Genomic DNA, 12,091 nt, shown 5'->3' with positions numbered 1-12,091 from the left:
TTAAACAGGTAGGCTAGTTGAGAACAAGTTCTCATTTACAACTGCGACCTGGCCAAGATAAAGCATAGCAGTGTGAACAGACAACAACACAGAGTTACACATGGAGTAAACAATTAACAAGTCAATAACACAGTAGAAAAAAAGAGAGTCTATATACATTGTGTGCAAAAGGCATGAGGAGGTAGGCAAATAATTACAATTTTGCAGATTAACACTGGAGTGATAAATTATCAGATGGTCATGTACAGGTGGAGATATTGGTGTGCAAAAGAGCAGAAAAGTAAATAAATAAAAACAGTATGGGGATGAGGTAGGTAAAATTGGGTGGGCTATTTACCGATAGACTATGTACAGCTGCAGCGATCGGTTAGCTGCTCAGATAGCAGATGTTTGAAGTTGGTGAGGGAGATAAAAGTCTCCAACTTCAGCGATTTTTGCAATTCGTTCCAGTCACAGGCAGCAGAGAACTGGAACGAAAGGCGGCCAAATGAGGTGTTGGCTTTAGGGATGATCAGTGAGATACGCCTGCTGGAGCGCGTGCTACGGGTGGGTGTTGCCATCGTGACCAGTGAACTGAGATAAGGCGGAGCTTTACCTAGCATGGACTTGTAGATGACCTGGAACCAGTGGGTCTGGCGACGAATATGTAGCGAGGGCCAGCCGACTAGAGCATACAGGTCGCAGTGGTGGGTGGTATAAGGTGCTTTAGTGACAAAATGGATGGCACTGTGATAGACTGCATCCAGTTTGCTGAGTAGAGTATTGGAAGCTATTTTGTAGATGACGTCGCCGAAGGTCGAGGATCGGTAGGATAGTCAGTTTTACTAGGGTAAGTTTGGCGGCGTGAGTGAAGGAGGCTTTGTTGCGGAATAGAAAGCCGACTCTAGATTTGATTTTCGATTGGAGATGTTTGATATGAGTCTGGAAGGAGAGTTTACAGTCTAGCCAGACACCTAGGTACTTATAGATGTCCACATATTCAAGGTCGGAACCATCCAGGGTGGTGATGCTAGTCAGGCGTGCGGGTGCAGGCAGCGAACGGTTGAAAAGCATGCATTTGGTTTTACTAGCGTTTAAGAGCAGGCCACGGAAGGAGTGTTGTATGGCATTGAAGCTCGTTTGGAGGTTAGATAGCACAGTGTCCAAGGACGGGCCGGAAGTATATAGAATGGTGTCGTCTGCGTAGAGGTGGATCAGGGAATCGCCCGCAGCAAGAGCAACATCATTGATATATACAGAGAAAAGAGTCGGCCCGAGAATTGCAAGGGGCACCACCAAGCAACCTGCACCATGAAGACCAAGGAGCTCTCCAAACAGGTCATGGACAAAGTTGTGGAGAAGTACAGATTAAGGTTGAGTTATAAAAAAATCCTGAAACTGAAAGAAAAAGAAAATTAAATGAATATGGCACCACAACAAACCTGCCAAGAGAGGGCCGCTCACCAAAACTCACAGACCAGGCAAGGAGGGCATTAATTATAGAGGCAACAAAGAGACCAAAGATAACCCCGAAGGAGCTGCAAAGCTCCACAGCGGAGATTGGGGTATCTGTCCTTAGGACCACTTAAAGCCATACACTCCACAGAGCTGGGCTTTACAGAAGAGTGGCCAGAAAAAAGCCATTGCTTAAAGAAAAAAATAAGCAAACACATTTGGTGTTCGCCAAAAGGCATGTGGGAGACTCCCCAAACATATGGAAGAAGGTACTCTGGTCAGATGAGACTAAAATGTATTTTTTGGGCCATCAAGGAAAACGCTCTGTCTGGCTCAAGCCCAACACCTCTCATCACCCCGAGAAAACCATCCCCGCAGTGAAGCATGGTGGTGGCAGCATCTTGCTGTGGGGATGTTTTTCATCGGCAGGGACTGGAAAACTGGTTAGAATTGCAGGAATGATGGATGGTGCTAAATACAGGGAAATTCTTAAGGGAAACCTGTTTCAGTCTTCCAGAGATTTGAGACTGGGACGGAGGTTCACCTTCCAGCAGGACAATGACCCTAAGCCTACTGCTAAAGCAACCCTCGAGTGGTTTAAGAGGAAACATTTAAATGTCTTGGAATGGCCTAGTCAAAGCCCAGACCTCAATCCAATTGAGAAACTGTGGTATGACTTAAAGATTGCTGTACAACAGCAGAACCCTCCAACTTGAAGGAGCTGGAGCAGTTTTGCCTTGAAGAATGGGCAAAAATCCCAGTGGCTAGATGTGCCAAGCTTATAGAGACATACCCCAAGAGATTTGCTGCTATATTTGCTGCAAAGGGGGGGGGGGGGGGGTATAGTTATGCACGCTCAAGTTTTCTGTTTTTTGTCTTATTTCTTGTTTTGCATCATTTGTGTAAATCAAATGATACAACCCCCCCCAAAATATATTTTAATTCCAGGTTGTAAGGCAACAAAATTGGAAAAATGCCAAGGGGGTGAATACTTTTGCAAGCCACTGTACCTTTTAGGAGTTGACCTTTCCTTCTGGTTCTGTCCATTCCAGAGGAGAGAGGAAGAGGCACCTTGGGTCAGAAGCCAGAGAAGGTCAGCCATAGTTTAGAGTTGGCAAAAGTTCCTGTAGGTTTTCACCCAAAAGGAGAAAATCAAGATTCCAGAAGTTCTAACAGAGTTTTATACACAGCTGTTTGCAGCTGAACTTTCATGCCCTACTGTTCATCTAAAATAAAACAACAGTCAACAGTTCTGATCAGCAGTCCAGAGAGCTGTTATTGATAGATGCCTTGGCAGAGATGAGCTGACACAGGTGAACATCTGAGATGGATGGCCTTATTTGTCTTTTAAGAAAACCGACTTTACCTCCTCCCTTGACTTTACTCTCTGACTCTGTTCGGGTGCAAAGTGCCAACGCCTGCCTCTGCCTCTCCTTCCACTGCGAGCACAAATACCCATACCTTGCTCTAAAATGGAAAATCAATGGTGCTTCTATGGGCAAATCAATACAGACCGATCTGTTGCAATAAGGACGAATCAGCCTTGAGATGGGAGAGGAGATGCATCATGGGATGCGTTTTTAGATTTTACATTAGGCTGAGAGGAACTGACTGTGAGGTCCAGTCATTCCTTTTGATTTCAGTCACTTAGTCTCTTCAGTAAGCTACAGTGCAGGTTTAGTTACTGTATTGGCTCAGCGTGTTCTACCATTAGCGATTATGCTACCATACGGTATGCCTCAGTGTTAGCGATGATGCTACCATACAGTCTGCCTCAGTGTTAGCGATGATGCTACCATACAGTATTGCTCAGTGTTAGTGATTATGTTACCATGAGTGTGCCTCAGTGTTAGCGAGTATGCTACCATGCAGTGTGCCTCAGTGTTAGAGATTATACTATTATACAGTGTGCCTCATTGTTAGCGATTTTGCTACCATACAGTGAACCTCTGTGTTAGCGATGATGCTACTATACAGTGTGCCTCAGTGTTAGCGATGATGCTACCATGCAGTGTGCCTCTGTATTAGCGATGATGCTACCACACAGTGTGCCTCAGTGTTAGCGATGATGCTACCATGCAGTGTGCCTCTGTGTTAGCGATGATGCTACCATGCAGTGTGCCTCAATGTTAGCGATGATGCTACTACCGTACAGTGGGCCTTAGTGTTAGCGATTATGCTACCATACAGTATGATTCCGAATTAGCTGTGTTGTCTTTTCTTCTTTAGTGTTGAACCCTCGTTTGAAATATTCTACTCCATAAAGACACAACAAAACCACGTTCCAAAACAAATTGCAGCTCATCGTTTTTCTGTCTATCGCCAACTCCTACGGGTGTCTGTGTCGCTCCGAATATCGGCACACGTTCCATTAGCATCTCTCGGGCCTTCCTTCCGTCGTCGCAGTTTACACTTTCAGAAATCAAATCCGTTTTGCTTGCTGATTTGGGGATTAGAGAGATTTAAATGCTAAATTGTATCTACTAACTAGCCGTTGAGGATATGTAGCCATTTAGGGTAGTGAGCTCTGAGCTACCAGTAGTGACTGCCCGTCTTCATTGCCCTCAGTATTTACTGGCAGAGTGTGTGCTGTACGTGTGTGTGCCTGCGTGCGAGAGAGTGTTTGTCCATGGATATGAATGATTGAGCCAGTTGTGTGTGTGTGTGTGCGGGGAGGCTGTTAATCAGACTTCCCTGACAACAGATGAATATGGATGTGCCTTGAGAGAGCATCAAATAGTCATTTACACCCTGGCGCTTTACAGTGCCTCGCCACAACCAACCAACCAGAACATCACTCGCGGCTATTATCACAAACACACACAGAAACAGATACCCAAAGGTACGCACTTCCTACACACGTTCGTAAATCCACTCGCATGCTTATGCATCCACCGGCTGCTATACGCATCAACTGGCGTGCAACCCCACAGGAAATCACGAGTGAGGACAGTCAGTCATAAAAATCAACGCGATGATCTGCTCACTCTCCTGGTCTCACTCCCCTTGTATGGTGTTGAGTCAGAGGTGTTCGACACCATCCACTGAACTGATGCTGTGAAGAGACAGAGATATCAGTAGGTAGATGACCTCCTCACCCGTGCCCCGTGCCAAATGGTGAGTTACAATCTACTATGATCATGTATGTGTGTGTGCCTTTGCCTCTGTATTCGTGTGTGTGTGTTTTTAAATACACCTGCTTACACCAACACTATGATTCACGGTGCCGGTAACACTCTCTCCCTCCCTCCACCCCTCTTCCGCCCACTGTGAGCCCATCCCTCAGTCTGGCCCAATGGCCATGAGCCTCCATAGAAACACAACCACAATATCTCCTCCCAAACTCATTTACTACAAATAATGGTGGTGAATCTGTGCGCTAAATCATAGTGAATCAGATCTGTTTGGATAGACTGATAGGTTCATCTATGGGGTACCACTGGATCCCTCGTAATGTGTGCCCACAGACTCGCTTGTAATGTATTAGTGTGTGTATGTCAATGTGAATGTGTGTTGTGGCTAGCCATTGAAGTCTTTTGAAGTCTGTGTTTAGTGCAGTAGGATTCATTGTATCTTTGTTTCTTTTTTCTCTACCTTTCTTTCTTCCCCTCTCTCTCTCACGCACTATCTCTCTCTCTCTTCACCTCTCACTCTCTCTCTCGCCCCCCCTCCCTCTCTTCCCCTCTCACTCTCCTCTCTCTCTCTCTCTCACTCTCCTCTCTCTCTATCTCTCTCTCTTCCACTCTGTCACTCTTCCCCTCTCTATCATTTTATTACACTCTCCCTCTCTCCTGCTGCTGTAATGTAATATGATGCCCTCCAGGGTCACAGAGCCCAGCGCTTTCATGTCAGACAGGCCGCTTCAAACAGCCGCACTGAGCAGAGCTCTCCTTCTACTCTTGCACATAGCTTTTCTTCATCTCTCTCTGCCCTTTTGTTCCTGCCCTCCTGCCTAGCTCTCTTTCACTCGTCTTTCTGTCCCTGCTGTCTTTCGCCTTCTCCCGACGCTTTCAATCCTTCTCACTATCTCTCTCTCTGTTTTTCCCTCTCTCTCCCCCTCTCTCTCTCTCTGTTTTCTCTCTCTCTCTCTCTCTCTCTCTCTCTCTCTCTCTCTCTCTCTCTCTCTCTCTCTCTCTCTCTCTCTCTGTTTTCCCTCTCTCTCTCGGTCTCGTACTCCGCTCACCTTGAACAACTTCATAAGCATCATTCTGAGTGAACAACGCTAAAGCTAAACTCAAACGCATCAAGCACTAGAGCTGAACACCTTAACTCCGCTTGTCCCTGTTCAGTGTTATGCATCTAGCATCTCCTCGCTACCCTTGCAACGATAAAAGGACATTAACACACACATACACACACACACCCACCCACGCTCTTACACACAGATTCACACACTCAGTGAGAGAGCGTGGTCCCACGGGGACAGCTGGAGGAGGGTGTGTGTGGAGAGCGTGGCAGTACTGTAGTCCGGGGCCGGATGCAGAGAGCCCAGTTGTTCTTGTCACACCGCCACCTCTTCATCAATCATGTCACAGTTAGCGTCGCACAGCGTCAGACCAGTCCCAGGGCGCACACACATAATGATTATTATATACACACACACACACACACACACACAGTACACACACAGTACACACACAGAAGCGAAGCTGTAAACGGCACACCACCGTATTCACAACACCCGCACAAACACACCACTTCTAGCTATTTTGATGACACTTAGGTGTGCACCCCATTTCCCCTGAGCACTTATTATATTACAATGCGTATCTAGTTGTATGAATGAATCCTTTACCTTGGTCGTGATCAGTCCAGCTAGTTGTTATTGAGCTCAAGTGTTTATTACAGGGACAGCAGGAGAAATGAGGGCATAGCTTGTTCAATATGTTTACTGGGAAAACATGTACGGTGAAACTCCACTCAAAACATCATTATACAACTCCCTCAGCACGGAAACGGTCTGTGACCAAAACAAATTATGAAAGTGAAGTGAAATTGAGATCAACAGACCAAGCTGGTTCCTTGTTGCATATTTTCAAAATCACTCCCCGTTTCGGTGTCTGGGACCTTAAGTGTCTCAGGTGTTTTGTATACAAGGTTTTGATTGGATTAAAATGAAAGGACCCAGGTGGTGATGCAATACCATCGGCAATGTTCAACAGTGTTGCATGGACACGTACTACCTTCTGCTCAGTCATCCAATCAGTCGCTGACTGTGTGTATGGGTGTGACGTTTTGTGTGCGTGTACCTGCTTGTGTGTGTGTATGAGGGCATATCCAGTATGTGCCATGGAAATAGAGATCTCTGGGCCATGGCCTTTCCCCCACTCTCCCCTCTTCCTCTCCCCATTCCTCCCCTGCACAAAGGCCAGCCATCATGTCGTGCATCACCGTATTCCCCCTCACCCCAGCAGGCCCCATACAACATGATTCATCCCCCAAAGAGGTGAGGTGTGACTGGGAGATTATTAATACTGAAGGGCAGAGATGAACCGTCGCCCGCCCTGACTGCCTGACTACCTGCAGAGGAAATGGGAAAATATTGCAAATGTTTCTGGGGGGTGTGCGTGTGTGTGGCGTCTCATATTTGTAATGCAGGATGCAGCCCAGGCCCAGCCTGCTGTATAGTCTGGTAATGTCTGAGCATGGATAAACAGCACCTCATTTACTGTGGTGAAAATGTGCTGACTCCAGCAGTATGATACGGTGTGTTTGTGTGGCGGTGTGTGTGTTTATGTGCAGGGGGGATTGTGAGTGTGTCTTGGGGGTTTATGTGTGGGAGGGGGTTGGGGACAGGAAGGAGGGGAGTTCATGTGTGAATTTATGTGCCCATGCACACATTTTTGAGTTGACAATCCATATGTGTGTGTGCTTATTTTGTCGTTGACATAGTGCGAGTTGTGAGTGCAGCAAGTTGTAAACTCCCATCTGGCAGACGCGAGGGCACTTTAGGCAAATGTGTGTGTGCGCTGTTTGAGTCTGTACGTGTATGTGTGTTCATCATGTGTGTGTGATTGTGTGTGTGTGTGTGTACCTGTGTGACGACAGGGCCATCTCATTGTCTCCCTCTCTCCAGTGAGTTATTTGGCCCTGTGACACCTCCGCTCCAAATCAATAACTCCATCTCTGCCTGGTCATGTCTGCCATTGAACCGTGCGTTAAACTGACATTGAAAACTATATCAAAGGGTGCATTTGACGCTTTCAATTCACTTTTGAAAATATTATTTTCTTCAATCATCCTTTGAATGTAATTGCTGGCAAAGCAGTTTTCTACTTTCAATGGAAGATGTCAAGGTGCAAGTCATGTGGTTAGCTAATAGATATGTGTACCAGTAAAGACAACTTTAGTATAGTTTTATGATGGGGTTAACAAGCTAAGACCACGTTTGAAAGGGGAAGCTAACCTCCGAAATGCGCTTCCACATCTCTAAAGCTGTGTGCCACTGGTAAGGAGGAAGAGTGTGACAAACGACAATCAGAATGATCGGGGGAAGTGCCCAACAGTCTCACAGAGGAGAAGGGGGCAGATCAGCGTGACGAACTCTTACACAACTGCCTCAGCAAGTGAGGCAGTGTGGTTGTTCTTGTCAGAATGTCCCTATGTAGGATTATTTTTGTTATGATTACTCAGTCCCACGCACATCCCATTGAAGCTTTCACAAACGCTACTTCTCCCCTCTTTATCAGAATAGTAACTTATCTTTACCAAAGAGAGTCTTGCTCTGCCACCTCTGATTACCCTCCTGACACTAATCAGTCAGCGCGACACTACGACACCCTCACACAGGAAGTGACCCTTTAAACCTTGACACTACTCCTGATGCAACTCCAGGTAATGGAAGATAGAGCTGGAGGTGTGGGCTGCATTCAAAATGCCACGCTATTCCCTATAGTGCACTACTTTTCACCAGGTCCCATAGGGCTTTGGTCAAAAGTAGTGCACTATATATGGAATAGGGTGCCACTCGTGGTGAGATCCTCTATGTGAGGTGTAGTGTGACAGAGAACAGAGAGGACTACTTCCTGTATCCTGTTACTGAAGGAAATGTGTTTTCACACAATGGAGTGAATGGAGGTGAGTCATGGCCAGCTGAGAGATTCAGATCCGCTCTGCATTCAGACATAACAGCAGCGATTCCACTCCCATGTCGTTCACTCCTTGTTCTCTCACGCTGTCCATTGTACAGAGATAATGTGACGGGACAGCAGTGGAGAAGGTGTACATTTTTAAGTTCCTAAACGTACACATCACGGAAAAATTAGGGGAAAAAATCCAGAAAATCACATTGTAGTATTTTTTATGAAAATATTTGCAAATTATGGTAGAAAATAAGTATTTGGTCAATAACAAAAGTTTATCTCAATACTTTGTTATATACCCTTTGTTGGCAATGACAGAGGTCAAATGTTTTCTGTAAGTCTTCACAAGGTTTTCACACACTGTTTCTGGTATTTTGGCCCATTCCTCCATGCAGATCTCCTCTAGAGCAGTGATGTTTTGGGGCTGTTGCTGGGCAACACGGACTTTCAACTCTCTCCAAAGATTTTCTATGGGGTTGAGATCTGGAGACTGGCCACTCCAGGACCTTGAAATGCTTCTTACGAAGCCACTCCTTCGTTGCCCGGGCGGTGTGTTTGGGATCATTGTCATGCTGAAAGATCCAGTCACGTTTCATCTTCAATGCCCTTGCTGATGGAAGGTGGTTTTCACTCAAAATCTCACGATACATGGCCCCATTCATTCTTTCCTTTACACGGATCAGTCGTCCTGGTCCCTTTGCAGAAAAACAGCCCCAAAGCATGATGTTTCCACCCCCATGCTTCACAGTAGGTATGGTGGTGTTTGAATGCAACTCAAAATTCTTTGTCCTCCAAACACGATGAGTTGAATTTTTACCAAAAAGTTATATTTTGGTTTCATCTGACCATATGCCATTCTCCCAATCTTCTTCTGGATCATCCAAATGCTCTCTAGCAAACTTCAGACGGGACTGGACATGTGTCCCCCTGCTTAAGCCAGTACGTCTGGCACTGCAGGATTTGAGTCCCTGGCGGCGTAGTGTGTTACTGATGGTAGGCTTTGTTACTTTGGTCCCAGCTCTCTGCAGGTCATTCACTAGATCCCCCCCCCCCCTACCCCCCGTGTGGTTCTGGGATTTTTGCTCACCGTTCTTGTGATCATTTTGACCCCACGGGTGAGATCTTGCGTGGAGCCCCAGATCGAGGGAGATTATCAGTGGTCTTGTATGTCTTCCATTTCCTAATAATTCCTCCCACAGTTGATTTACTTCAAACCAAGCTGCTTACCTATTGCAGATTCAGTCTTCCCAGCCCGGTGCAGGTCTACAATTTTGATTCTGTTGTCCTTTGACAGCTCTTTGGTCTTGGCCATAGTGTAGTTTGGAGTGTGACTGTTTGAGGTTGTGGACAGGTGTCTTTTATACTGATAACAAGTTCAAACAGGTGCCATTAATACAGGTAACAAGTGGAGGACAGAGGAGCCTCTTAAAGAAGAAGTTACAGGTCTGTGAGAGCCATAAATCTTGCTTGTTTGTAGGTGACCGAATACTTATTTTCCACCATAATTTGCAAATAAATTCAGTAAAAATCCTACAATGTGATTTTCTGGATTTTTTTTTCTAATTTTGTCTGTCATAGTTGAAGTGTAACTATGATGAAAATTACAGGCCTCTCTCATCTTTTTAAGTGGGAGAACTTGCACAATTGGTGGCTGACTAAATACTTTTTTGCCCCACTGTATATATTCCATTCCTTTATTTAGATTTTGTGTGTATTAGGTAGTTATTGGGGAATTGTTAGATATTGCTGCACTGTCTGAAGTAGAAACACAAGCATTTTGCTACACTCGCATTAAACATCTGATAACCATGTGTATGTGACCAATACAATTTGATTTGATTTGACACTGTGTGTGTGTGTTATACATTAGTCAATCCCCATTGAACCCTCCTTCAGCACCAGCCGAACAAACACATCCCTTTCTCATCACTGACCATGTCTAATTCTAATAGTTTACGTACCCTTTAGCATGAGTTATAATAGCTAATATGCCTTCTAGTACTCAGGTACCACTTCTTCCACTGATCTGAGTGCTGCTTCTCCCCTCAGGAGACACAGCAAGGTCTCCTCTCCGTCTGTCTACCGCTGACCTGGGGTCAGCTTTCTGTGATGTCTCCTCTCTGTCTCCCATTATAGGTCTATTATCTATAATGCTCTGTCTGTTATCACCTGGTCAGCACATTGACCCCTTACAGTGTCTGATTGTAATGGACAGCAACCCTGATCCCATTCATTTCCCCTTTCTCCTTTTCCATCTTTCTCCTTCTTCGTCTCTTTCCCTCCCTTCCTCCCTCACTCTCTCTTCTCTCTCTATCTCTCTCCAGTTTAATGGAAATGTCTTCTCGGGCAATATCAGTGCAAATTGCATATTAGGTCACTGTAAGCCCTGGCGGATACTATTGAAGGTTATAATAGCTGGTATACCAGGCCAGCTCCTGATACTATTGAAGGTTATGATAGCTGGTATACCAGGCCAGCTCCTGATACTATTGAAGGTTATAATAGCTGGTATACCAGGCCAGCTCCTGATAATATTGAAGGTTATGATAGCTGGTATACCAGGCCAGCTCCTGATACTATTGAAGGTTATGATAGCTGGTATACCAGGCCAGCTCCTGATACTATTGAAGGTTATAATAGCTGGTATACCAGGCCAGCTCCTGATACTATTGAAGGTTATGATAGCTGGTATACCAGGCCAGCTCCTGATACTATTGAAGGTTATAATAGCTGGTATACCAGGCCAGCTCCTGATACTATTGAAGGTTATGATAGCTGGTATACCAGGCCAGCTCCTGATACTATTGAAGGTTATAATAGCTGGTATACCAGGCCAGCTCCTGATACTTTTGCTAATGTCTGAAGAGACTTTGGAAATACTTTACTATTTGGGGATGTTGTCTGTTGTAGAATGTGTCGTGTTATGCAAAGCTGACATACCAATCTCAACTCTTTCTCTCTCCTCAGTGCTGGGAAGTGGACACATCATGAAATGCAAAACACAACAGTGATGCCTAACAAGAAGATAGCCGAAGAGCCTTCAACGTGCCTGTTAGTGTGTGAATGTGTTTTTGTGTGTGAGAGAGTGAGTGGGTGCATGAGAGAGATTTACATGAGATTTACAGTGTTTTTATGCATTCTCTTTATATCTACAGTATAGTCTATGGGTATTTTTAAGAATAGAAGAATATATTTATATACTGTACTCATGTTTTGGGCTCTTTTTATACAGAGATGCTTTTTATCCTGTAAATAAATCCCAACTGAGCCCTGAATGTATTCATACTACTTTTTATTAACATTTTGGGGGTCAGAGCCAAAGATGTACAGAATTCAGCTGACTTTTCCCCATGTTAGCAAGCTGAGTTGTACCGTAGTTGTACAGTGAGAGGAGTGATGCAAACACTGACTTTTCCCAATTGATTTACAGTATCTGTGGCTCTGTGTGGTTGAGGTGAGAGGGGTTGTTGTAAGTCATTATAGACTTAGGAGTGACTCACACACTTCTTACATCACATCTCTGTGCGGGTGTGTGTGTGTGTATGTGCCTGCATTTCTTCCTGTGTGTGTGTGTG

General features: G+C 45.1%; 1 protein-coding gene across 3 annotated transcripts in view; it reads left to right on the top strand.

The window, feature by feature from the left end:
• Positions 1–11,791, top strand: part of LOC139423839 (endonuclease V-like) — a 50,013-nt gene extending 38,222 nt beyond the window's left edge. For 2 of the 3 annotated variants that reach the window (XM_071175478.1, XM_071175477.1), the window contains exon 9: positions 11,484–11,791. Coding sequence is in view for 1 of the 3 variants with exons in the window: in XM_071175479.1 (XP_071031580.1) it covers positions 11,484–11,507 (24 nt within the window). In the remaining 2 variants the exon portion in view is untranslated. The remainder of the gene's footprint in view (positions 1–11,483) is intronic. The other variant, XM_071175479.1, reaches the window with a different exon arrangement.
• The last annotated feature ends 300 nt before the right edge of the window (positions 11,792–12,091 follow it).

The sequence above is a fragment of the Oncorhynchus clarkii genome, chromosome 13, assembly GCF_045791955.1.
Source record: "Oncorhynchus clarkii lewisi isolate Uvic-CL-2024 chromosome 13, UVic_Ocla_1.0, whole genome shotgun sequence".
NCBI lineage: Eukaryota > Metazoa > Chordata > Actinopteri > Salmoniformes > Salmonidae > Oncorhynchus > Oncorhynchus clarkii.
The sequence above is the reverse complement of the archived record's forward strand: the minus strand, read 5'-3'. Positions and strand labels throughout refer to the sequence as shown.